This window comes from Mustela erminea, chromosome 4 (genome assembly GCF_009829155.1).
Source record: "Mustela erminea isolate mMusErm1 chromosome 4, mMusErm1.Pri, whole genome shotgun sequence".
In the NCBI taxonomy this organism is placed as follows: Eukaryota; Metazoa; Chordata; class Mammalia; order Carnivora; family Mustelidae; genus Mustela; species Mustela erminea.
Window position 1 is genome coordinate 58,255,511 of NC_045617.1, and position 25,081 is coordinate 58,280,591.

Below are 25,081 nucleotides of genomic sequence, written 5' to 3' on the forward strand. Positions count from 1 at the left end.
CTAGAGTCCTTAGCCACTCAGAGGTCCAAAACAAAAACCCTTAAGAGCCTTATGAACACTAAGTCCTTTCATAATAAAACTACACAGACTTATGTAAAATTGTACCTGCACTGTCATTCCTGGCTTAGGGCTTAGAAGCCACACACTATGTGTTTCTATCACTGAATAAAAGAGAACACTGAAGAAGTATCCCGTCTCTGCACGAATCACAGAAGCCATCAGCCCCCGAGAAGGCTATGTGCTGCCTTTTCATATTTGATAAGGTATAAAAGAAATATGAGCCAGATTTACTTTATGATCTTCCAGCAGCTTTTGTAGGGATTTTAAATCATCATCCAGGGGGCAAGTTTCCATCTTTTGAATGCGTTCTTCTGTGAGCGTTAACCAGGCGGACAGCTGCTGCAACTGCTTCTTTTGTAGCTCCATCAATACATCGTGCAGCCTGGCCGGGGACAAACACACATCAGCCCCACTCCTTTTCCCCTTTGCAAAAGCCAAACACATGCTCCAGGCACCAAAGAAATGGGGCAAGGGAATGCAGTCTTGTCTAACCATTGGAAGTACCATTCAGTCTTTAAATATAGAAACAAGCACAAAAACTTTTACTTTCTTCCTAAATGGAGTCAATTAAATGGAGCTGCAGGATGCAAATCACAGCCCCCTCTATTCATATCAGAATCATTGTTTCTTCAATCCGGAATTCCTGCTTATTAAATAGGCGGAAATTGCAACGGAATGCAGCTTGCTCCTTATTACACAATACATGAAATAAAATGAACCATGGGAAAAAGAAACTACTCTAAAAAAATGTTACATGATGGAATTGTAGATAAATACTACATAGTCCTGTCTTCAGATAGAGTTCATGGCTGGCTGATTTTAATGCCGTGAAGAGATAACTGTCTCTTCAGATGAAATGTCTTCTCCTTTTTTGCTCATTTCTGTATTCCCAATCATTGCCTTCTCATTTGGTTAGAACATCGAAGAGGAAACAAACATCACACAAAATCCCAGTAACGTTATAAAAGGAAAAGTGCAACTTTTACAAGGCAAGTTCTGAAATTATCTTGTCTTCGCAGACATGCAGGCTTTAACCGAGCTAAACTGAGCAATGCAGCCGATGGGATAAAGTGTTAGTTTCTTTGCTTCCACTCACCGGGACTGTCTGTCCATACTATCCACCCTAAGTGCCTCCCATCTAGCATTTAGCAGGGTCATTTGTTCCTGAATCTCAAATTCCTCTTCATCTGACAGAGTTCCTTGTGTTATCAGCTGGTTTCCTGCCTGTAGGACACTCCCCACACTGCTCTGGTGTGCTGTCAGCTCCATCATAAAAGCCTAGAAAGGTACATCATTATGATTTGTGAGCTGCTCATTGAAGAAAAAAAAATTTTAATAAATTGTTAATGCCTAATATCAGTGCTGCAGAAAAAAGTAGCCATGCAGAGTATAAATAAAGTAGACTTTGATCCAATGGTTGAAGCGCTGAGTATCGGAAATAAGCAGCTGGCTTAAGTAAAAAGGGGAACAGATCAAAGAGGATGACGTTACATCTGATAATACCAGCTGTTTTTAAATAAATGCTGGTTACGCTACTGATTGTGAACATGGAATTATAAGACAATAGAATAAGTAAAACGCCATGCTCACCCAAGAGGACCTGCTTCAGGAAGATTACCGTTTCTATTATTTTCAAATCAAAATAGCAAATAAAACCCATCTCTTAATACACCAACACATCAAAAAAAAAAAAAAAACCTACTTAATCAAAAGAAATCTCCATATAATCAAATCGTTACACTACGAAGATATATAGTCTCAAAACAATAGGAAATTTTCATTATATAAAATTATACAGGAACACTGGATAGGATACTTGCTTAATTATCTGATAAATGAAAATAGTCGCTTTCTAGGGGGCCCTCAAAACCTAAAGATTTAGTGTATCGATGAGCCATACGGTATTTTAATAATATAACTCTTAACTTCAGAAACAAGCAGTACAACACATTAATTTTTGTCTGTGGCTCCACAGAACATACAAGCCATATGAGACTAAAATCTGAAATCTAATTCCAATGCACAGTTACTCACGCACACCAATTTTAAAACCAAGTCCTATTTAAATATTGCAAGTCCTAAAATACACCATGACCTTCCTACGGAGATGTTAATAAACAAGCAACATCAGGGTAGAGCCCCTGATTAAGGCACAGACACCAGGGTGCATACAGCCTGTCCATCAGCTACAGGTTATTTACTTCATGGGTAGCAAACTGGTCTTTGACTTCTTCCACATCATCAGAAATGTCATCCTGCTCCTGGAAAGTGTCCTCGGCGGAAAGCAGCCAGGTCAGCACTTCCTCCAGCGCTATCTGATAGCTGTCCAGATCCATGTCAACCTCAGTGACCGTGCTAGGGGTTTCGGCTCCGGGACTCTCATGCTCCTCCTCCAGTGCTGAGCTCTAGAAAAACAAACCCAACAGAACACCCACAGGCATCATGAAAACAAGAAGGTGTTCAACAAAGACGCGCTGTATGGAGAACATTAAGGTTCCACCATGACTTAGGCATTCATCCAATTCTCAGGAGCAGGGCACGCAATGCCATAAACGGAGCAGGAGGCATTTATGAAGTGTGCCGGGAAGGCAAAGAGGACAAAAGTAGAATGCACTCATGGATTCTGTACTCATGGAAATTTTAATATAGCCAGAGAGAGATAAATAACCCACATGAATCACTTCTGAACAAAAATAAAATGGCTATTAGCAAAGTTATAAATTCCATGGATCCAACAAGGGATGCTATTTGAGTACACTAAGGGCTAAAATAGGAAAGTTTTGTAGCGGATCTGGAACATGTTGGGCCTTGAAGGATGGATATAATTTAAAGAAAAATAGATAGAGACCGGAACACTGCTTTGACCCCCAGTTTTACTTAGTTGCACTTTGTACTGCATTTTAGACACTGAAACAAAGCGACACATCCAGACTGGTATACCAATGGTATTTTTTGAGGCAACGGTCCTCGGGTGCGTGTGTGTGTGTCTGTGTATGGAATTGGGTTTCAGGAAAGACTTCTCTGAAAAAGTCCCAGTGAACCAGAAAAGACAGGAAGCTTCCATGCACATAGGAGGTGCAGAAGCATTTCACAGACAAGAATGCACATGAACAAAGTCTCAGGGAAGGAAAAGACAATGTCCGCCATGACTACAGAGCAGCAGCCAGAGAGGAACCAACTGCAGAGGTAGTCTGGCTCTTGAAAACAAAAAGAGACGATGAGGCCTTTAATTAGCATGAAGGCTGGAACAGAAAGGAAACACACACCAAAAACACTTTGATGGAAGAACCAAACAGACCCAGTAAACCACATGCAGGAGTTAAAAAAGTGAATCAGGGAGCACGCAGATGAAACACTGGATAATTAAGACACAGATGGTGCCAGGGACAGAGAAGGGGAAATGTGATGAGCTCTGGACCTAAAATCCTCAAACTGTGGAGACAAAATAACCCTGGATATCATTTAGTACCAAACCTCTAGACTACAATGAGGATACCTGAGCACAAGGACAGTTAGCAACCAGCCAACAGTCACTTAGATGGGCCCTACGATCCCTGAGGGCTGAGGTGGAAGGCATTATTTAACTGCCAATGTTCAGAAGGTATTAATTGAAACATGAGAGGAGACTTTCAACTGAAAGTGTGATTTACAGAGAAATGCAAGAATTATTTGCTGACTACCTAAGCCCTAGAGCATATGTTTGTAGGAAGAGCCAGAGAGGAAGGCTGGCTATCAGTATTCACTGGAAAGGAGCGGGTGGCAAACTCTGTCAAAGAGTAGATAGATGATTAAAACTTAGCCACATTTCATTTCTTCAGTTAACTTAATTCAGCCTCTATGGCACTAATGAAAGCAGGAAAATGTTAATACACTTGCTCTTAATCAAACGGCAAATGGCTTCTCTAATTCCTATCATGGAATCCTGAGCACTAAACAAAAATGATGATTTTATCTACACATCATGAAAGGCAAATGAAATTTCCTTCCTTTTTTAAGAATGGCTCTAACTGCATGAAGTAAAATATACCATCTTTTTAATGAAAGGAACCCCGATCTAATAAAGAAATGATTTTAAAACCAAAAGGCAACCTCAGAAGATTATCTGAGCCAATTAGCAGGGTGCATCATTAATGACAGATAGCTATGTTACTCAAAACAAATGCTTCTCAGCATTCTTTTCAGACAGTTATAAAACATTAGGGCTTTTCTTCAGTATCACTCGATTTTCAAAACTACGAAAGAGCCCTGGGTTCAAAAGCTGGCCCATCTCTTGCCCTCTTTCCTTCAGTAAGTTATTTTCTTTTTCTGTAAGTCATGCTATTTTTTGAAATGGGGAACACAAAAGAATTGGTACCTACCACCTATAGAAAATCAGAAATCAGTAAGTAACCTCTCCGAGCCCCGGAGAATGAAAAACAAGTGTTAATGCCAATTCAAGACCATTGTCATTAGATGAGAATTAACATTCCTTATGAAGGAACTTTTTGAGTGAGGATAAATGCAGTGCCAAAACTAATTTAGAAGGAAAAGTTATAGTGATCATAGCTACTGCCTATTGAATGTCTATCAATATCACTGTAGGTACTTTGACTCACCTTTATAAGTGGGTGGTTTTATGCAGACTTTTCAGCTAAAACTGTGGTTGAAAAGGTAAGTAAGCAACTCAAAACAACTTGTAACAGGAATGAACTTTGAGCTTCCAAGCCCATGCTTTCTGACTCTCTAAAATGTATTTATTTATCATTTTGAAAGCCGTGTACATCCCTTAGTTGCTGAGTTGGCTAACACGCTGGACCAAATGACTTTTGAAAACGTTTTGTCCAACTGTTAAGATTCTCTCATTTTATGAATTAAGAGAACTGGTTAGGACGCTTGGGTGGCTCAGTGGGTTAAGTCTCTGCCTTCAGCTCAGGTCATGATCCCGGGGTCCTGGGATGAAGCCCCACATGGGGCTCTCTGCTCAGCGGGGAGCCTGTTTCCCCTCCTCTCTCTGTCTGCCTCTCTGCCTACCTGTGATTTCTGTCTGTCAGATAAATAAATAAAATCTTTAAAAAAAAAAGAAAAAAGAGAACTGGTTAGACTACAACAGAATAAGAAAATACAGATTGATTCAAGACATGATCAGTCAGGAAGAAAAATTCATGACTTTGTATCTTCCCCCAAATATACATTTATATCCTGGTGAAAAAAAACCACTGGAAGCCCTTAAGTAAAAAACTCAGTAGCCTACTGGCAATTACTCCTCCTAAGTGAAGGGGAAATAAAACTTACATTTTGATAGCCCTTGTGGGAATATAATGATTAAAACCTTTTTCTCAGTGGCAAAAAAGAAAGAAAGAAAGAAAGAAAGAAAAAGAAAGAGAGAGAGAGAGAGAGAAAGAAACAAGGAAAGAAAGAAAGAAAGGAAGGAAGAAAGAAAGAAAAAAGATTAGTACTTGGAACACACTAGGCTGATGTGGGAAAACCATCTTCTGCACATGACAACAAAGATAACATGAACAAATAATGGGAAAAGGTAGGTTCTTAAGCCTATCGTGCAGCAGAATGTTCACAGCCCTGGAATCTAATTCCAGCCTTATTGTCTAAAATAACATATGTTCCTTCTCAGTAAAATCAGTTGAGCCACCGTTTTCCATTACACGCTGCTGACATATGATAGCATGCTAACTGATAAACGGAACTTCTTATGCCTATGTAAGCTGAGAGCCCAAGATGTTCTCAGTCAAGAAAAGACTCCCCTGAAAGTGTTTTAATCTAGTACCTAAGAGAAAACAAATATGGCAAGTCAAACTTTTTAATAAAAATTGACCTGTACCTGTATACTAATCTCTCCTTCTTCACATTCTTTCTTATATTTCCTTGGGAGTGTCTCCACCTCACGGATGGCATCTAGAGTGACTTGCTGAGGAAGCACCTCAAACAAAGATGTTAAATACATAATTATGGATTTCTTGTCAGGAAGCTGTACAGCAACATCTAAAAGTGGAAGAAAATAAGAAGCAGCTTAAATTAGATGTCGAAAATATGTGAATTGCTCAATATTAGCTATAAAATAACTACCTTTAGTACCCATAAACAATACTAGTATATAATTTTGCAATACCAGAACTCAGTAAATTTCTAGTTCATATAATAATAGATGAGACAAAGGCAAAGAAGATTATTTATTTTGTTCAGTAACCTATTTCTTAAAAATCTCCCTAAAAGCTTCCCAAAAATGTTCAGATAAGCTACCACTTAAGATGACACAGACTTTACTTATAATATGAAAAGTTTAGAATTCAACTCTGCGATATCTATAACTAAAGTTTTTACATTATATGCAAGATCACATAAAAATGCACTTTAATTAAATAAGACAAATATTGAACTGTTTCTCTAATAATTGTATTTTCTTAAACTTTAAATCTTATGGTAGTATAAGTAACTATTCTCCAATGATGTAATTAAATTTCCCACCAAAGCACCCTACAAATTAAGTACAATAGTACTAATAACTAGTCTGCAATGGAATGGCTTGCACCATACTTCAAAAGAAAAAAAAAATCCACAATTCTTATTACTCTTTCTAAAAAGGAAAAAAAAATTTCAAGTACTCAAAATTGTAGAGCAAAATTAAGGTTGAAATTAAACACTGAGCAATACCTTCTGGATCTAACAGCTTTTCTATTCCCAAATAAGTTTGAGCTGTGCTGAAGGCATGTTCAAGTCTCTCAATTGGGGACATTTTGACAACTCTATCCCAGCTGAAGAGATCAGGTCTGAAAATTACAATGCAAATAAAATAAATGAAAATGAAATATATGGACAAAAGTAGTCACTGCTATACTTTAATACATTTCAGTTTTAGATTATTTTACCTGTGAGTTTAAAAGAAGAAATTTTTATCTTTTATATCCCAAAGGCTTGTGAAATATATATTTTAAAGTAATTTACAACATGAAAACAATGGATAAAACATTCTAAGTTTCTTGTGTTAGTTAAATATGCCTATTAAAATTTTTGAAGTAACCACAAAAAGATTAGAAATGGTACATAATATTTCCCAAATAGTAAAGGAAAAAAAGGGAAGAAGAACCCATCCATATAAGACAACAAAGAAAAAATACACAGAAAAGTTAAAAGAAATAAGAAGCTTAAAACAAGAGGTAAAAATGAACCTAAATAAGTTATCACAATCAATGTTAATGAACTAAATTCTCCAACTGAAAGACCAAGATTGGCAGAATAAAAAATCCAGCTTTGATGTGCTCATGGGATACTCCTGCAACAAACCCTGAGAGAATTTTTCATCAATCACCTCCCTCCATACTACTAGTGTCTAGTATTTCCTTTCTGCCTCAATTTTCTCTTTTTAACCCAGCAAATTGGACATTATTGTTGTTCTGACCTACCCCAAAACTGGTCATTTTCTTTATACTCTATCTGTTCTTGCATCTTAGACCCCCTTAATTTCTGGGCTTTGCCTGACCTACTGCCATACCCAGTTCCTCCTCTGACCTCATCTCTTAATACTCCTCCTACTCCTGCCACTGCACCCACTGACTTCCCAAATGCCGGTCCCTCATTCCCTCTTGTCTGATATATTTTACTTCAGCATGTTTACTATTTCTAAATACTATAGGGCCTACATTAACATTTTTTAAATTGTCTTCCTCCTTCTATTTGAATGGAAATTCCAAAAGGATCAGGATTTTTGCTTGTTTTGTTCTCTGCTATACGGCCTATACCTAGCATAAAGAAGGCACTCCACACATGCTTGCTAACTCAATTAAGTAATAGTTGGGGAAAACCTTTGGCTAAAATTAAAGTTCTTTGATAACATCTCTAAATCAGCTAGGAAGAGAGGCCAGTCCTTTTAAACTGATAAAGAAGAAGTGAAAGACACTTGGGTATGGGAGTTCTTTAACTAGATAAAAAGTATATGAAAAAAGCTACAGCAGACAGCAGTCTTGTGGTAAAATACTGAAACCACTCCCTTCATTATGTAGAACAAAGCATTCTGCTCACTATCACTAATTCAAATCAATACTGTATTGAAGGACAAGGCAAAAATGAGGGGGGAAGAGAAGAAAAGAGGAGAGAAGAAACTATTATGATTCATGGATAGTCAAAAAAAAAAAATCCACCCTACAGAAACACCCAATTACAGACATGTTTTTGTAAAATTTGTAAAATTTTAACAAGTTTCCAGATCTAAGATGTAGAAAAGTCAACTGCTTTTTTTACATATCAGCAAAAAACATACAGGAAACAGAAACTTGAAACACTAAGTAATTTATAATACCAACAAAATATATAATAAATTTTGCCTTTTACATTTAAATCCTTGATACATCTGGAATTACTTTTGGGTGTGGGAGGTAAGGATCCCATTTATTTATTCACATATGGGTAACCAGTTGTCCCATACTATCTATTCATCTGCTTATCTCCAACATCAGCTCAGGTGCACAGCGGGATGGAGCTATTTCTGAGTTCCTTATCCTGTTAGACTGAACTCCATGAAACTGCCATTCTTATATGTCAAAACAGTCAAATGTTTGCAATTTTACATTATTCAGACCATTATTATATTCATGTATTTATAGCACTACATATATAGTCTTAATAAATATAGCCTCATAACTAATTTTATTTCTGTCTCAGAGGCACTTCAACCTGGTTCTTCCTCAGGAGGGTACTGGCTCTCCTTGGGCCTTTAGTCTTTCCTACAATTACATGTTTTATGAAAAAAATCAATTGTCTTTATTTGAGATTGCATTGAATTTATAATTTTTTAAAATATTTTATTTATTTATTTAACAGAGAGAGAGATCACAAGTAGGCAGAGAGGCAGGTGGGGGGGGGGGGGGAAGCAGGCTCCCCTCTGAGCAGAGAGCCCGATGCAGGGCTCGATCCCAGGACCCTGAGATCATGACCTGAGACAAAGGCAGAGGCTTTAACCCACTGAGCCACCCAGGTGCCCCTGAATTTATAAATTTATAGAGCTTTCCTTTTGGTATAAGAACAGAAACACAATCCACTGTATATATTACTGGTTAGTGCTGAATGAGTGGGATTGAACTATATGAATTATTTTACATTTTTTAAAACTTATAAATACATAGAAGAAACCAAGGACACTGCACTGTGGCATTTGAATCCTATGGAAATGAAGACTCAATGGGTATTTTCTGCCATAATGTTTCTTTTCTTAATGTTTAAGCATGTGCAGAGAGGACAGTGGTGGTAGTGGGGAAGGGACTTCAGGGAGGAATAGTAAGGGAGAGACAGAGAAGAGATACAAATCTGTAAGGCCCACATCTAAGTAAGGACGTATCTCACTTGTGTCGGTGGAGCACGGCATTAAAGGCAAGTCCATCTGTCCAGCTGGTGGTGAAGTTGAGGACATTGACCTGGCTGTATGGCCTAGTAGACTGGCGTACCCAGCTCAGTAAGATCTTCTCACTGTTTGTCTGTTGCAAGTCTGACATGACATCTTTCATGACGTCCTTTACCTGTTCAAAAAAACCATGCTGCCTATAACTTAAAATAGTTGCCGGTCTCAAGTCTAATAATAATAATAATCAATAACCTGAGTCTAATTATGAGAAAATACCAGCCAAACCAACATGGAGGGGTATTCTACAAAGTAACTGTCCAGTACTTTTCAAAAAGCTCAACATCATGAAATACAAAGAAGGACTCAAAAACTATTCCAGATTGAAGAGGACTAAAGAGATGTGACAAATAAATGTAATGCATGATTTTTTTTCTTTTTCTTTTATAAAGGATATTACCAGGGCAATTGAAAAAAATCTCCCTAAGATGTATAAATTATGTAATTGTATTGTTTTTATACTATCTTCCTGATTTTAATAATTACATATTATTTTAGTATATAATATAATTATATGTTTAACAGTATTAGTACTATATTATATATTGTATATGTATATTATGATATTAACATTATATTCTAGTTATATAAGAGAATTGCTTACTTTGAAGAAAAAGGTTTTTACAGAATACACACTGAAGTATTTAGGCAAGGAGAAACACAGAAAACATAAAAGTATAGATAATAACTGTCAGCATTTGGGGAATCTGAATAAAAGGTATCCAGGAATTCTTTAAGCTATTTTTGCAATTTTTAAAATAAAAACAGAAATTATGTCAACTTTTTTAATTTAATATTTTCAAAAAAAGATACTTTTTTTTTTCTATGCCAGGAGAATACAGCTGTTTGTCAGACTCTTTCATTCTAAATTACTATGAGTTAAATTGTGTCCCCCACAAATTCTTTGAGTCCTAACCCCACTACTGGCGAATGTGAATTTGGAAACAGGATCTCTCATGAAGGTAAAATGAAATCGTTGGGGTGGGCCTTAACCCATTACTACTAGAAGAGGCAATCAGGACAAAGACACACACAAAGAGGGAATACCATAGGACATAGGAAGAAGGCAGTAACCCACAAGACAAGGAGAGAAGCCTCAAAAGAAACCAACTGACACATCGAGCTCAGATTTCTAGCCTCCAGAACCGTGAGAAAATTAATTTCTCTTGTTGAAGCCACACAGACTGTGGTACTCTGGGATGCAGCCCTAAGAAACTAACACACAAATGATACATGTTCCATTTCTATTAAGAAATAATTGAAAATTTCCCCACCTGCCAGTGCAAAATGATACTCCAAAGTAATCCCAAAGTCAGTTTGTGATTTCCATCAACAATGTCAGTTCCTCCTATATTCACTAAATCCACCTATTAAGAAAAAAAAACAAAAACAAACAAAACCCTCTTAAGACAATTTAGCCACAGAAGCCCAGACTTTTGTTTTAGTACCTTTGGACAGCAGTATAAGTGAATGATAAAGAAATTTCATTTTAGAGAAGCAGATATGCCTAAATCTCAAAAATGTATTATTTATACAATAGATCAATAAAGAAATCTGAAAAAGCATGACTCTTCCCTCCCTTACAGAAAAGGTTCAATACTTAATGTAAGAAAAATGTTTCCAAAAATCAGCTGATGACAATGCACAGAGCAGGTGGCTGGTTTGATGATAAATAATCTGGATGGCACCAAAGAACCCCAAAAGTCACACCATGAACTTACATTGTTCTGATGTAAAACCTGCAGCACTCTGTTGACATTATTTAAAGCATGGACCCTTGTGGAGCCACGTTCCTTCGGCTAGAAAACAAAACGTGACATCAAATGAGACCGACTCTTCACATTGCCAACAAACAGGGACACTGAGGTGTACAGAGAAGCTCAGCCTGCAGAGCCCCTCTCTGCCAGGAGCTCTGGCTGGCTTCTCAGGCCACCACGGAGGCTCCTCGTGACAGAATGCAAATGACCTCACCAACATCCTAAGATAGTAGATCCCTCACTTGCCTGAATCCTAGCATTCAAAAAATAGCAAACCTGTTTAGTCCTACCCCCAAAGATTATCACTTAGTGATTCTGGGGTGTAGCAGGCATTTGGAATTTCTACAAGATTTCCTTGGTGATTCTACCATGCAGGCCAGTTTGAGAACCAAGGCTTCCAGGAGCCAGTTTCTTTTATCTAAGTTGGGATGGACTCAGGAAGACTGAGAAGTCATGTCACCTTCATACTGCACCGGGGGGCACAGAGCAGGAAGGATTCAGAGGCACTGTCTCAGGTTCCCAGGTGACAAGGGCCCAGGGGGAAGGCAGGAATAGCCATGTGGGGCAACGTGATCTGGAGGCTTCTTTCTGCCTCACTGGCCCAGGAATCTTATCTGAGAGAGGGATCAGCCTCTCCAACAGGTATCTCACCCACTGCCTGGAAGGCAAAAGGCCGAGTATAACACCTCACGCTTTGGCAAGAAAGGAATTCATCTTCAGGAGTACATTTCTCTGTACCTTCTATACTAATTCTTCCTCTAGTGTTAAAGTTTGTACCCATAAAAATGTATCCTCTTCAATAGCGGAGTTCTTTCTGTGTGAGTATAACACATAAAGTAATAGATTTGGGTTTGATGAAGAAACAAAAGTAATACTGAAAAACTGAATAAAAATAAATGCCATAGCTTTTAACAACTCCTTAAGATATTTATTAAATAACATTTAAATGTGTTTTCTATAACTAGCATCTTCTAAAAAACAAAAAGTGTGTTCTCTACTATTCAAAACAGTATGCCCTCTTCCCCTAGCCATTCTTCTTTTGTAATTCTCTCCTGGGCTCCCTGGGAGCAATAAATATAATAAATAATCTTATCTTTGATAAAAATAGAGCCCTCAATAAAGCCTAATGATGTTCTATCAAAAATTCACTGAAATACTTTTTTTTTAAATGTTCCTATTTGGGCCTGAACATTGTAAGTACCCCCGAGGGTCTTCAAGTCACTAATGATGAGAGACACTCCGTTAGTCTGGTTCTCAAAGAAGACTCCTCTCACCAGTGATGTTCCTGTGAGGCCTTCCAGAAGATCCAGGAGCTTCCTTCCATCTTTGAGGTCTGTGAACATATCATTGATGGGTGGTTTTCCACTCTATAAAAGAAAAAGTAAATTATTAATTTCTTCAGCAGCAGAAATTCCATACCTATGTGGCAAAGAAATTTTTTTTCCAATTAAAAGTCTGGATGGGCAGCAGATCATTCAGCTTGGCCTTGTATGGAAAGAAACATAATTACAGGGAACTCTGAAATCCATAACAAATGCTTTAAGCTGAACAATAGAAATTGCATTATTTCTTATATAAATTGCATTATTTCTCACAAAGGGAGTAAATAAAGCCAAGGCTACCGTCCATATGCCTTGACTATGGTCTATATCCCTGAGAAGGAATGAAAGAGAGATGCCCTGAGCAATATAAATGGGCACACAGCGCCCGGGTGCAGAGGACATGACACGTGTGTGGATCCTACCATTCCATCACCACACTTCACGCTCACGGTCTGACGGAGACTTGCGGCATTTCCACCACAGCCACACGTCAGTTTGTCCATAATTTCATCTCTCCAGTGCTGCACCTATACTTCTCACTATAATTTCTAAACAACAATGACACTTTGGGCTCTGTGTCTAAGTAAGGCACCAGTCCAGTATTTCGAAAGGCAAAGCTTACAGAATTCCTAAACTTGCAATCCTAACTGATAAATAGCACCAGCTTCCAGCGACCAACATACCCTGTGTCTGATGCCAGAAAACACCACCCATCGACAGGCAGATCCCCTATGATCTGACGGCTGTATGCAGTAGGGAGATTACTACACGGAACATCAGGAAGCCTCCGTTTCAATTCCAGTTGGACCATTAACAAAGTGGTAAACCTAAACCAACCTTTTAACCTTCCTCTTCATCACAGGCTAAAATCTAACAAATAATATTATGTGAAAATGTCTAGACAACTATAAAACACAATGTACTAAGTGTGACATCACTATGTTGTATAAAATTATCCCCCTTTAATCTGAAATCTCCACAGAGATAACAGCCTGAGTTCTGTCAAAAATAGAGATATTTTGTAACTGGTAACTATTTCATCTTTTTCACTTTTCACTTTAAAAAAAAAACATAAACAAGGGCACCTGGGTGGTTCAGATTGTTGAGCGTCTGACTCGTGGCGCAGCTCACGATCTCAGGGTCGTGAGATCCTGAGATGGAGCCTAGCGTCAGGCTCTGTGTTCAGGGAAGTCTGCTTGGGAGAAAATTCTCTCCCTCTCCCTCTGCCCACCCCCTCCCCCAACAGTCTTACACGCATGTGTGCAAACTCCCTCAAATAAATAGATACATCTTAAAAATAAATAAATAAATAAAGTCATATAAAGCACAATTTTACTCTGAGCTTGAAATGGAAGAGGTGGAAGGGAGCCCTTCTGAGGTTTCCTAAAACTCAGCATTTTCTAATCCTCCTCTCCTGATTTTTTACATTTTCAGTTAAGTATAAAATATTGTCAACTAATGAACTATTGACTAGCAGGGCTTTTGAATAGTTCACGTACTCCAAATGAGGGGAAGTATGGTGAAGTTTTCACTATAGAATCAGTTAAAAAAAAGAAGAAGAAGAAGAAAAAAGAAAAAGAAAAGAAAAAAGGAAAAAAGAAAGAAAGAAAAGAATTATGACTTCTTTGCGTCTGAAACAAAACTGTTTTTCTAGTCCCAGGTGCCATCCTAGTGGGAAGTGACAGTGTCAGGGACACGTGGATTGTCTCCATCAATCACAATAACAAACTGATTTCCATGTGGGAGATGTGGCCCCAGGGTCCAGAAGTGATACTCCAGGAGGCAGAGCAAGGGGGAGCTCCTTGCACATTAAAGCCTCCCTACCTGTCACCTGTAAAAACAAAAGAGTAGCCCTCATCATCTGCTATGCTCGCCTTCCTCCTCTCTTATGTCAACCAAAGTACACTTCGGAGCACCAGCCACCCAATCAACAGATTCCTTTTCCAGGAGAGATGAATAACTCTGCTCTGGGCATGAAGAGGTAGGGATATAGGTAAAGGTCATGGGAGAAATAAAGAGGGCTGTGTAGAGGTGCCCGGGTGGCTCAGTGTGTTAGGCATCTGCCTTTAGCTCAGGTCATGATCCGGGGATCAAGCCTAGCACCGGGCTCCCTGCTCAGCAGGAGAGTCTTGCTTCTTCCCTTCCTCTGCCACTTACCCCTGCTGGTTCTTTCTTTCTCTCTCTCTCTCACTCACACTCGCTCATTCATCTCGCTCTCTCAAATAAATAAAATATTTTTTAAATAGTAAATTAAATAGGGGCATCTGGGTGGCTCAGATAGTTAAGCATCTACCTTCAGCTCAGGTCATGATCCCAGAGTCCTGGGATCAAGCCCCATATCGGGCTCCCTGCTCAGAGGGAAGCTTGCTTCTCCCTCTCCCACTTCCCCTGCTTGTGTTCCCTCTCTTTCTGGCTGGCTGTCTGTCTGTCTCTCTCTCTCTCTGTCAAATAAATAAATAAATAAAATCTTTTAAAAAATTAAGTAAGTAAATAAATAAGGCATACCTAGACATAAAAAAAGATCTCAAAAATTGATAAGAACCACAGCTAATAATGTCTTCTCAAATCCACTATCCATTTCAAAAAATAAATAAATAAAATAACACAAACCATCATAATATAGAATAAGGTAAATATAAATATTAGTCCATATGACAATCATGAATGTGCATCCACGATCTCACTAACAAACAAGTCCTTTCACCAGTCATATAATTCTGGGCAAGTGACTTGGTCCTTCCACATCTATTTGTTCATCTGTTAAAAACTAAGAAGACGGACTTTCACTGAATGGTTGATACTATCATTCATATTAGGAGTATAATTTCAGTGTTTATACGGTCATAAAAGTGCCATAAAATTTCAACCGTATCTGGAAGGACAAATAAAACAAATAAGCATTTCTTCATCCCAGGCAAGAATGTAAAAGCAGGTTCTGAACCTGAGTCCGTGTTAGTGTCAATTCATGGACAAAGATCTTCTCAGTCCCAAATTCACGAATACGATGACCAGTAGGGATACATCCCACTCCAAAGCCATGAACATGATGAGACTAGAGCATGCCACACTGTGCTGTAGGTCTGCACCACAAGACAAGCCGTGACTCAGCAGCAAACTCACCAGACTCTTCCCTAAGCTCCACTGCTAATCAATGGCAAAGTAGGAGGCATTAAGGAGCAGCATTAACTTTTCTAGAAGAGACACTCTTTCCCTCTCTCGCTTGTCTAGTTCATTGGTTTACGGAGCAACAAACCTTGAGAAAAGCTCCCTGCAGAGCATTCTGTTCAAACAAACATGACCCAGACACCCTTCTGTCTTTCTAGAAGTCATTCATACAGTATAACCAGTGCTCTAATTTTCTTTAAAAATATAAAACAAACAAAACCCTACAGTAACAGCAATACAATTTCTTTATTCTATCTCCCAATTTCAGATGAATACTGATGGCGATCAGGAAAATACATGTTTTGTGCTACGTCCCTTTCTCTAACACCTTCCCACTCCAAGCCAATGATGGTGTCATCAGTATATATTCCCACTGAGAATCTCTGGAAGGATTACACCTGCAGGATGGCGAAAGAGGGGGAAATACAGCCTGTGAATCTCCTCACTGGACAGAGTAAAGAATAGTACCTGGGCTTGTCCAAATCCGAAGCTGTGGTTCAAAGCTTACACAGAAAACACACACCCACACCACCACACACATGGCCAGTCACTACAAAAGTACGTATTCTGACAAATACAACTTCAGAATGCCCCATATACAGATGGAAAGAACCAGACTATGCCAAAGAGCAAGTCCCACTTACCACCCAAGAGATTAACACCTGTACCTATGGGGATTCAGTGCTTTCTGTCCTATAAGCAGAGGTCAGAAAATTTCTGTTGCAAAGATCCAGACAGAACCTAGATTAGGTGTTGCTGGCCAGGTGGTCTCCACCAAAACCACTCGATCCTACTGTAATATGAAAGCAGCCCAGATAATACAGAAACAAATGAGCCAATCATAATGGTGACTATGTTCCAATAAAACTTCATTTGTGGATTCTGAAATTTGAATCTCATATAACATCCATGTGTCGTGAAATATTCTTTTCTTTATTTTTTGCAACCCCCTAAAAATGTCAAAACCATTCCTAGCTTGTGGGCCATATGAAAACAGGCAGCAGAAGCATGAAATGTCCTTAGACTAATAGCAAGCACTTAGAAACGTTTTAGGGGTTTACAGAGATTTATATGTATTAGTTACATGTATTAGTTATTTCTTTATAGTAATATTTTGAAATAGGGAAGCTGAGACAGGGGCGATATGACAAGGGAAAGGCAGAAACAGGATCTACTACTACAGAATCGGGTTCCAAATCTATGTTCTCAAAGTCTGTGCTAAACTGCCACTAAGATTACAAGGGGGCAGGACTGTGACATCTAAGCCAGGAAATACTTAATTGGGGGGGCGCAGAATAGAGGGAGTTCTATTTAATGACTTCCCAAAGAAAGCAACAAAACATGTAGCACATTGAAATGAACTCAAAATGAAGACAATTTTTTCCCAAGCACACAGCTTTAATGCGTATCTGCGCTTTCCTATCACAGGCTCTCAACATGGGGTCTACCCTGGGAAACTGTTTGGAAATGTCAGAAGTCATCACTGAATAAAATTAAAAACTGATTCATCCTGACAGTCAGCCTCCTATTTAGATATTGAATTCTTTGCAAAGACATATTTGCAGAGCCTTCTCCGACAGAAAAAATACAGTTTAATAACTCAATCAGACAAATACATGGTGAATACCTCCTTTGTGCTTGGCCCCGCAGAAATGCCAAGTTCAGGCCACCCTTCTCATTCACAAGAGAGGGCTCTCATAGTTTTCCAATAAACACAAAACAGTACAAATGAACAATCTTGAACTTGGAATGTAGATAAGCCATGGGTCATATTTAACCTTAAAAAATTGAAAAGGCAACATGACATGTGTCCAGGGGACAGATGCTGTAGGTGACCAGCCCTGGTGACTCCTCCTCCAAGCCTTTCCTCGACCCCTGTCCTTCGGTGCACTCTCGTGACACCAGCTTTAACCCCATCATTGTGATAAGAGGGACCAGCATTAATACCAGCAGCTGGGACATGGAAGTTTCTGGATTTAAAAGTGTCAGAAGATACAAGTAAACTGTTATCACAATTCATGAGGAGAAGCCAGGGTCTCCAGGAGGGCAGCGGCTGCGAAGACTGATGGGGATGTGTGATAGACGACCACACGAAACCAAGCTGATGAGCTCCGCCACCCCCGGAGAAATGAGCCCAAAGACTGCTGGTGACAGCTCGTGCTCATTTCCGCCACCAGCAGCCATGTCGGTCACTGTGGGCAGGACTACCGGTTTTTCAAAAGAACTTGGAAATCTGAATTTCTCCGTGTAATCTCCTGATATTTGTAGTTTCCTGAAAGTAGATAAACAACGTGGCATACCAGGTCACCAGGCGACTGATTAGCAGTCTCTGCGCATGGCATAACCACATGAAATGTAGTAGTCAATAGTGAGTTGGATAATCTCTGTGGAAAAGACACACACACGCATGTGCGTGCACACACACACACACACACACACACACAACACACCACGCAAAGACTAGAGAACATGCCTGAAGACAGAACACCAGCAATCAGACCAACACAAAGAAGTCTGTAGTTTCAGATTCTTTGTTTTCCACTCACTGTCCACCTCAATTTTCTACCTTCGAACACACATTCCAAAGGTAACCACCTCTCCCTATCATCATGACTCCCACTGCAGTTCAAGTCTCCAGGACGAGGCTAATTGATCCCTTTGCTTCTGTATAAAAGCCGGAATAACTCTAATTATAGGCAAAGACAATCCACACTCCAAGTAAAAGATCCTCTGTGATCAAGTCCCCGCCCTGTCTTTAATCTGACACTGTCTTATTCTCCCCCTTCTTCAGTACTCCCAAATCCCAGTTATTTCCATCATAGAAGCCAAGTTTTTCAGCAATAGTAGCAGTGGTTATAGAAAAAAAAATGTGCAGAAGATTGAATAAGAAAGTAAAATTTAGAAAGCATAGTTTGGAGTTCTTAAAGGGCAAAGTACAACTTCTTTATAGCAACAACCCACCAGCCAGAGACAGAATTAGGACTTGCATTTTCCATGTGGAAGACAGATCAGTGCCTTCTCGCTGGAGTTGCTAGGCTGACCCTGACCACCCACAGAGACAAATGCAGGCCTTGCCCTCAAGACCCTCAGAACACAGACCTAAACAAAACCAGTACCAGCACAGCACGCTGAGCACATTAGGATGGGCTCATGAGCTAAGCGTGCTTCTGCCAAATTTGTACCAAGTAACAGATACAGTACACAGGCAGAATCTGTCCTATGATTTACTTAATCTCATTATAAATAATCAAGTTACAACTGGGTATAATAAGGGGATGAGTGAAAACATAAGTTTTTAAGTGCTCTCACAACTAACATATCTGATACAGTACCTTACAAACAAATAATAAATGTGAGCCCTTTGACACTGTTCAGCTATTCCATTTTTTATGCTCTATTTTCAAAACAGGATTTGAGGCAGCCAAGGCAATTCGTGCATACACATGTATCATATACATGGATATACACGGCATATACATATATACACATATACTAGATACTAGATATACTATAAGGTATTTGCATTCTTCTCAGATTCATTTGAGATGAATCTGATGTCCCCAGCCTCTGGTAACATATTGTAAGCTTTAGCATCTCTAATTTTTTTTATTGTTTTCTGTTTTTGATCATTTTTGGCAAGGCCTTAGTTATTTTAAAATTTCAAAAAGAAATAAGCAATATAACTTGATACTTCTTTTGATATTTTTAAAGCAGACTCTTTCATTTATGAATCCCCAATCTCAGCACGGATGCAACTTTAGCATCCTTTTGGCTCTTGTAGTTCTTCATTTTCTTAAAAGTCAATAAGGCACCCGTGAGCACCACGAACAATACCATTCTGGTTAATTACGTTTACATATAAACACATTTTTTAAGTTTTTTATAACAAAAATGTTATGCTTTTTCTCTTGGTAGTAGAACTGAAAGCATTAAAAGTAGAATATTTTCTTTGGATTTCTTCTTTTTGTGATGTGTATTATTGTGTAAAATAAACAATAGATTAAAACAAAGACTAGTATCTCTAGTCAAGATTAAAGAAACTGTGGGGTGCCTGGGTGACTCAGTCAGTTAAGCGTCTGCCTTCGGCTCAGGTCATGATCCTGGGATGGAGCCTGGTGTTGGGCTCCCTGCTCAGGGGTGTCTGCTTCTCCCTCTCCTCCCTGCTCACGCTCTCTCTCGCTATCTCTACCTCTCATATAAATAAATAAAATCCTTAAAGAAAAAGAGAGATTAAGCAAACTGATAAAATGAGGTCCATCACTATAAATGTACATAAATGTATATATGCTATATATATTTATATTTATTTATATTTACATATAAATACATCATTCATTAGATATTGTTATGTATTTATTTATTTATTGTATATAAATATATGTTTATATTATTTATATACTATATTAAAAATATTTATAAAAAATTATAATGCTATAAATGTATAGTTTCACCAATGAAATGAAGACTTATGAAGGTCAATATCAACTTTATGATTCCACTCTACAGGGAAAGCAGGAGAGCAACATTGCTTTTGACTGAGAAGAGTGAGAGCAAAATGAGTGCAGTGAAATAGCTAAGGAGGTCTTTAAACACCTTGCAAAGGAAAGCCAGAAAGATTGCTACAGTCAAAAGAATCAGTGAGCACATGGCTCCCGGCCTTTTTTTTTTTTTTTTTAAAGAATTCAGAGTAGTCAGCACAAGTTCTTAACTGAAAAAGATTCCATTTAGAAGCTCGCTTGCAAGAAGGGAAAGAGGGTGGGAGGAAAAAGAAAGAGAGTGAGGGACTGGAGAAACATGGCTCAGGTAATCCCACTAACAACACATTCACTACAGAATAATGATTTATGTGCCATGTTCACACAGGAATCAAATCAACGATTTCTTTAATAACTACAAAATACTGTAAAACGCAAGCTAAACCAAATAACACCTTCCTGAGAATCAAAAGTCAGACAGCATGTAACAGAAGTTTTTCCTTGATTTGGAGTAAGCTAAGTCATGAGATAGTGCTGATACACTGGTATGCTAAGGTTCCACATGTGGGGCTCACAGAGCTGGCAGCCAGAGGCAAGGCCAATTGCATACTCCATGGACAAACACCAGGTGAAGTCTGCAAGCTGAGTAAACCCGGTCCAAATGCATACCAGGCAAGGTCTGTAACAAGACCGCTCATTCCATACATGCACAACTGGCAAAGCAGGGGAAATGTTTGGAGAGCGCAGTTCCTCAAACAATATGCTACCATGGGACCAGGGCAAGGCATTAGTTCTGGGACTGATAATGATGACTGATAAGGGTAAATGACACTTTCTTTGTTTAATAAAGGAGGGACAGCCACCCTTCCCTTTCTTTCCCCTTAGGGTATCTCCTTAAAAACACAATAAGACCAGATTTGGGGTAAGGAATTAGATAAACCCCCATCTCCAGCTTTCTAACCCAAGATAACAAAGACCTTAGAGTAATGCGGGAGTCTCTCAGGAGGTACAAAAGAGACCCAGGCAAGGAGCATCCATCTGTACTGTGTTTGCTCTGTATTCTGTATCAGATAGAGGTCTTTTTATTGGCACGATTTTCTCTCTTTTTTTTTTTTTTTTTTAAATTTCCCCAACAGATGACAAAAACAAAATTAACAGTATCAACACTCCACATTCCCCAACCCAGTCTGGCTCCACTCATGGTTGGCAGGTGACTATCTGTAGTTAGAGCCACAGGTTTCCCGAGGTTAAGTACAGCTAAAAGCAGGTCCCTCCCAGCTCTGTTTAACAGAAAGAGCTTCTTTCCCCTAAAACTTTCCCCCACCTCTTCAACAATCCTCTCCCTCCGCTCACTGGCCCATACTGGCTTCGGTCTACGACCCCCTCCCCCCAGCACCAACCAGAGCCTATCTCTGAAGGTGGGGATGGCGGGGAGGGCCACTCAGGCTGAGTGAAAAAGCACAAGGTGGGTGGCTGGGCTCATCCCGTTCTAGGCAAAGGCTGAAAAGTCACTTCCTCTCAGCAGATCAATCTCAAAACTGAGCATGGGTTATAATGCATCAGCAAATACTGTCAAATTTGCTTAACAGTTACAAGTAATAATGGATTCAGTCAAAATCTTTTATTTATTTATTTATTTTTAATTTAACCACAGTAACCAGGTAAAAGTGATTTTGCAAGTATGCTATTTGGAACCAAAACAAACAAAAGAAATCAAACTGAATGAAAACAAACAAACAATAACAAAACCAAACTTACATAATGTAGCCAAAACATAGCTTGGAACTGTTTAGGAATACGAAGTGCACTTTATTTGTGTAATGGTGAGTAAACATAAATTAAAACTTTTTTTTAATATTTTATTTATTTATTTGACAGACTGAGATCACAAGTAGGCAGAGCAGCAGGCAGAGAGAGAGAGGGGGAAGCAGGATCCCTGCTGAGCAGAGAGCCCAATGCGGGGGGCTTCATCCAGGACCCTGAGATCATGACCCGAGCTGAAGACAGGGCTTAACCCACTGAACCACCCAGGTGCCCCTAAATTGAAACTTCTTAAACAACTAATTGAACAGATATGGTGCCTTAAACAACAAGTTGAGTTGCCATCGTCATGCTCATGAAAATAAATCAACAGTGGACACAGTGTGAAACTCACAGAGCTCAGATCTCTACTGGAGATGATACTGACAGTCCCCCGGAAGCCTATACTGTCTCCTTCACAAGACTGAAAGGAAGACTGAACAGCTACAGGCTGCCTTTCTTGCCCCATCTTCTACAAGGCTCCCTACACATCTTTCCCCCACTCTCATTTCTGTGACCATCAACCTCCAACAGGAAAAGAGGAGAAAACAATGGGACTCTAGAAGCAATGTCCCTCTGCCTCAAAGGAACACATTTGAATAGCTCTCCACAGCGAAATCTATTTCAAAAAATTTAAAAAATGCTTCACAGATTTTCCTTTTATGCTCCATCAATTTAAATTTCAAGTTTGGAATTTACTGACTTCTATGAAAACGTGGCTCATCGTTGTCTTCAAAAAGGGAAAGGCAGAAATCTGCCCAAACTAAAGTTCAGCATTTTGAAGTCGGCACATTCTCTGCCTAACCTTTGTTAAACCTCTTTTGAGAATCACCTCACCACACTGATAAAAAAGCTTCTGCAATGTGTACGTCTCAGCTCTGCCAGACGAGCAGCTCTGAAAGTCAGCCAGAGAAAATGCAGGCTGGGAGTCAGAAGGAAGTTCCCAACACTGAAGCAAGGAGGCCCTCACTGCCTCCCTCGGGAGACCAGCCCACGAACAAACCAGAGGACCTTAAAGCTGAGCAGGAGCAAAACACTCAAACTTCACCATCAGACAATGGAATAAAGTGGGTTTAACGAGTCAATGCTTTTTTGTTTGTTTGTTTTTCCACTTCTGTTTTAAAATATATGTGTAGCACAGACCAGGGGTACTACAAGCTAGGGTTATCTGAGAGGGTCTAAATTTAGCATTCTTAAGCAATTAAAATCTCCCATAATGTTTCATAATAATGCCTCGATATTTCTTCTCAATATAAGGCAAGTAATTACGACCAAGTGTGTTTTATAGCTAAAGGAATAAAAACCAAGTGACCTGGAAAAATTGGCTAATAATTTGCCTGAGGTCATAAATAAATGAGCAGCACCTCCAGGAATAAGTGTTAAATTTCCTAACTCTCAGTTCCTTCAGATAATCATTTTCTTCTGAGCTCTTCATAACTTTTTAAAATCCAACAACCATACACTGTTCTATCCTGGGTGGTTTCTCAGGATTCCCAAACTCCAAAGCATAGCTCTGTAACATACTAACAAGGATTTGCAGCAAAAAGGATATATATTTATAGTGAATGCTGCCTTAGCTATCCTATTTCTTTATATAGTGAAAAATCAAACAATGGTTTTAGATCCATACTCTTCAATATTCTCAAGCTCTTTACCAAACCCCTTATCAAGGAATGAATTGAACCAATTTTAACTTTTAAATCTCATTTTTCATCGCCCCCATTTAATAGGAGAATTCTATTTGAAGAATCCTGTGCAGCAAGCGTGAGCATCTTATGTATTAAATCCAAATGGTGATTTGACAATCTTTCCAGTGCAACTCCAAAAACAGGTAAATAGGGAAACCGCAGAGCTGGATTTTTTTGTTGATTTTTGTGAGTAAATGCAGCAAAGTGTATTCATATCCATGGACTAACACTGTTTGTGCCATTTTGCACTCAATTCTACGCTCCTTCCTACCTCTTTTGAATATAACAACTACCAACTGGTTTATGGATATAAAGTATCAGGCATTTAAATATGTTTCTGTCACTGTCATTCATGATCTATTAAGCCTATCAAGGCTCACTGGGGGCCTCCTAAATGCCAGAAGTGGTGCCAGCAAACAAAAGAAACAATTCTTGTACCCATGGAGCTTACCAATCATTAGGACAGGAGAGACAAATATTTTCAGATACAACTGTTTAAAGTACAATTCTGATCAGTGCTTTGTGAGTACAGAGCATATCTGTCCTCATCTGGGAGCTCAGAAAAAGAATCCTTGGGGAAATGATATTTCAGCTCCAGCAACAAATAGGAAAAGGAGTTGGCCAGGAAAAGATGGAAGAAGGAGCAAGGGTAGAAGCCATGAGAGAGCTCATCATGATAGCCAGAGCATCAGAAGGGAAGGAGAGAGAGCAAAATGCAATCAGAAGTAGTTTTGTTAGGGTGCGGAGTCGACCAACCCTCAATTAGACAGAGAACACTCTCGATAATGCAAGTCACACAGAGAGGTTTATTTCCAGCTAGCTGTGGTCCAAGTATCCGCCCGGCGCAGCGGGTTTCAACAAGGACCCCGAGCACTCAAAGCCAAGGGTTTATATAGCATTTTCAAGGCACTTCTTCATAGCTACATACATATTATGCACCCCACTTGGACAGCTTTAACTTTGTTTAACCTTTTGCCACCCCGGTGTTATCCTGGCGCCATCCTGGCGGTTGGTTAACCGAGATTTAGGTTTAGAAGAAATTCAACTTTATTTACATTTCCTTCTGCCTCAGCTTCCCTCAGTTTTATGGTGCGACCTTAGGCCTGGAGGAACTGAGCCACTGTCTCTGGAAACTGGGCCATTGAAGAGATAGCCCTTTTTGTTCTAAATCACCAGGACATTTGCAAACCAAGGGAGACTCCTGTCTTGCAGGATTGTGATCTCTGCAAGTTAAGTATTTGTTTTTCTTTAACATCTGGTCCCTGTGGTGCCATCACCTAACCATCCTGGTGGTATATGATTAAGTTGTTTCTTAGGTTTTAGCTACTTTCTCTTATCTCAAGTTACCTGCGTCCTGTGGGCTGGTTAGGGACGCTCAGTAAAATGGCTTCCCGGCCTTCAGGATGGCCATTCTTATGCTAACCCACTCTTA

The 25,081-nt window shown here is 39.2% G+C and overlaps 1 protein-coding gene across 6 annotated transcripts in view; it reads right to left on the reverse strand.

Moving 5' to 3' along the window:
• The window catches only part of UTRN (utrophin), a 504,882-nt gene that overhangs the window by 371,498 nt on the left and 108,303 nt on the right, over positions 1-25,081 (reverse strand). For 5 of the 6 annotated variants that reach the window (XM_032338010.1, XM_032338009.1, XM_032338007.1 and 2 more), the window contains 9 exons: positions 12,474-12,566; positions 11,164-11,241; positions 10,717-10,809; positions 9,388-9,560; positions 6,706-6,821; positions 5,876-6,036; positions 2,262-2,465; positions 1,157-1,338; positions 292-442 (listed from right to left, as the gene is read on the reverse strand). In XM_032338010.1, the coding sequence (XP_032193901.1) occupies positions 292-442; positions 1,157-1,338; positions 2,262-2,465; positions 5,876-6,036; positions 6,706-6,821; positions 9,388-9,560; positions 10,717-10,809; positions 11,164-11,241; positions 12,474-12,566 (1,251 nt within the window). Of the gene's footprint in view, positions 1-291; positions 443-1,156; positions 1,339-2,261; positions 2,466-5,875; positions 6,037-6,705; positions 6,822-9,387; positions 9,561-10,716; positions 10,810-11,163; positions 11,242-12,473; positions 12,567-25,081 lie in introns of those variants that run through there. The other variant, XM_032338012.1, reaches the window with a different exon arrangement.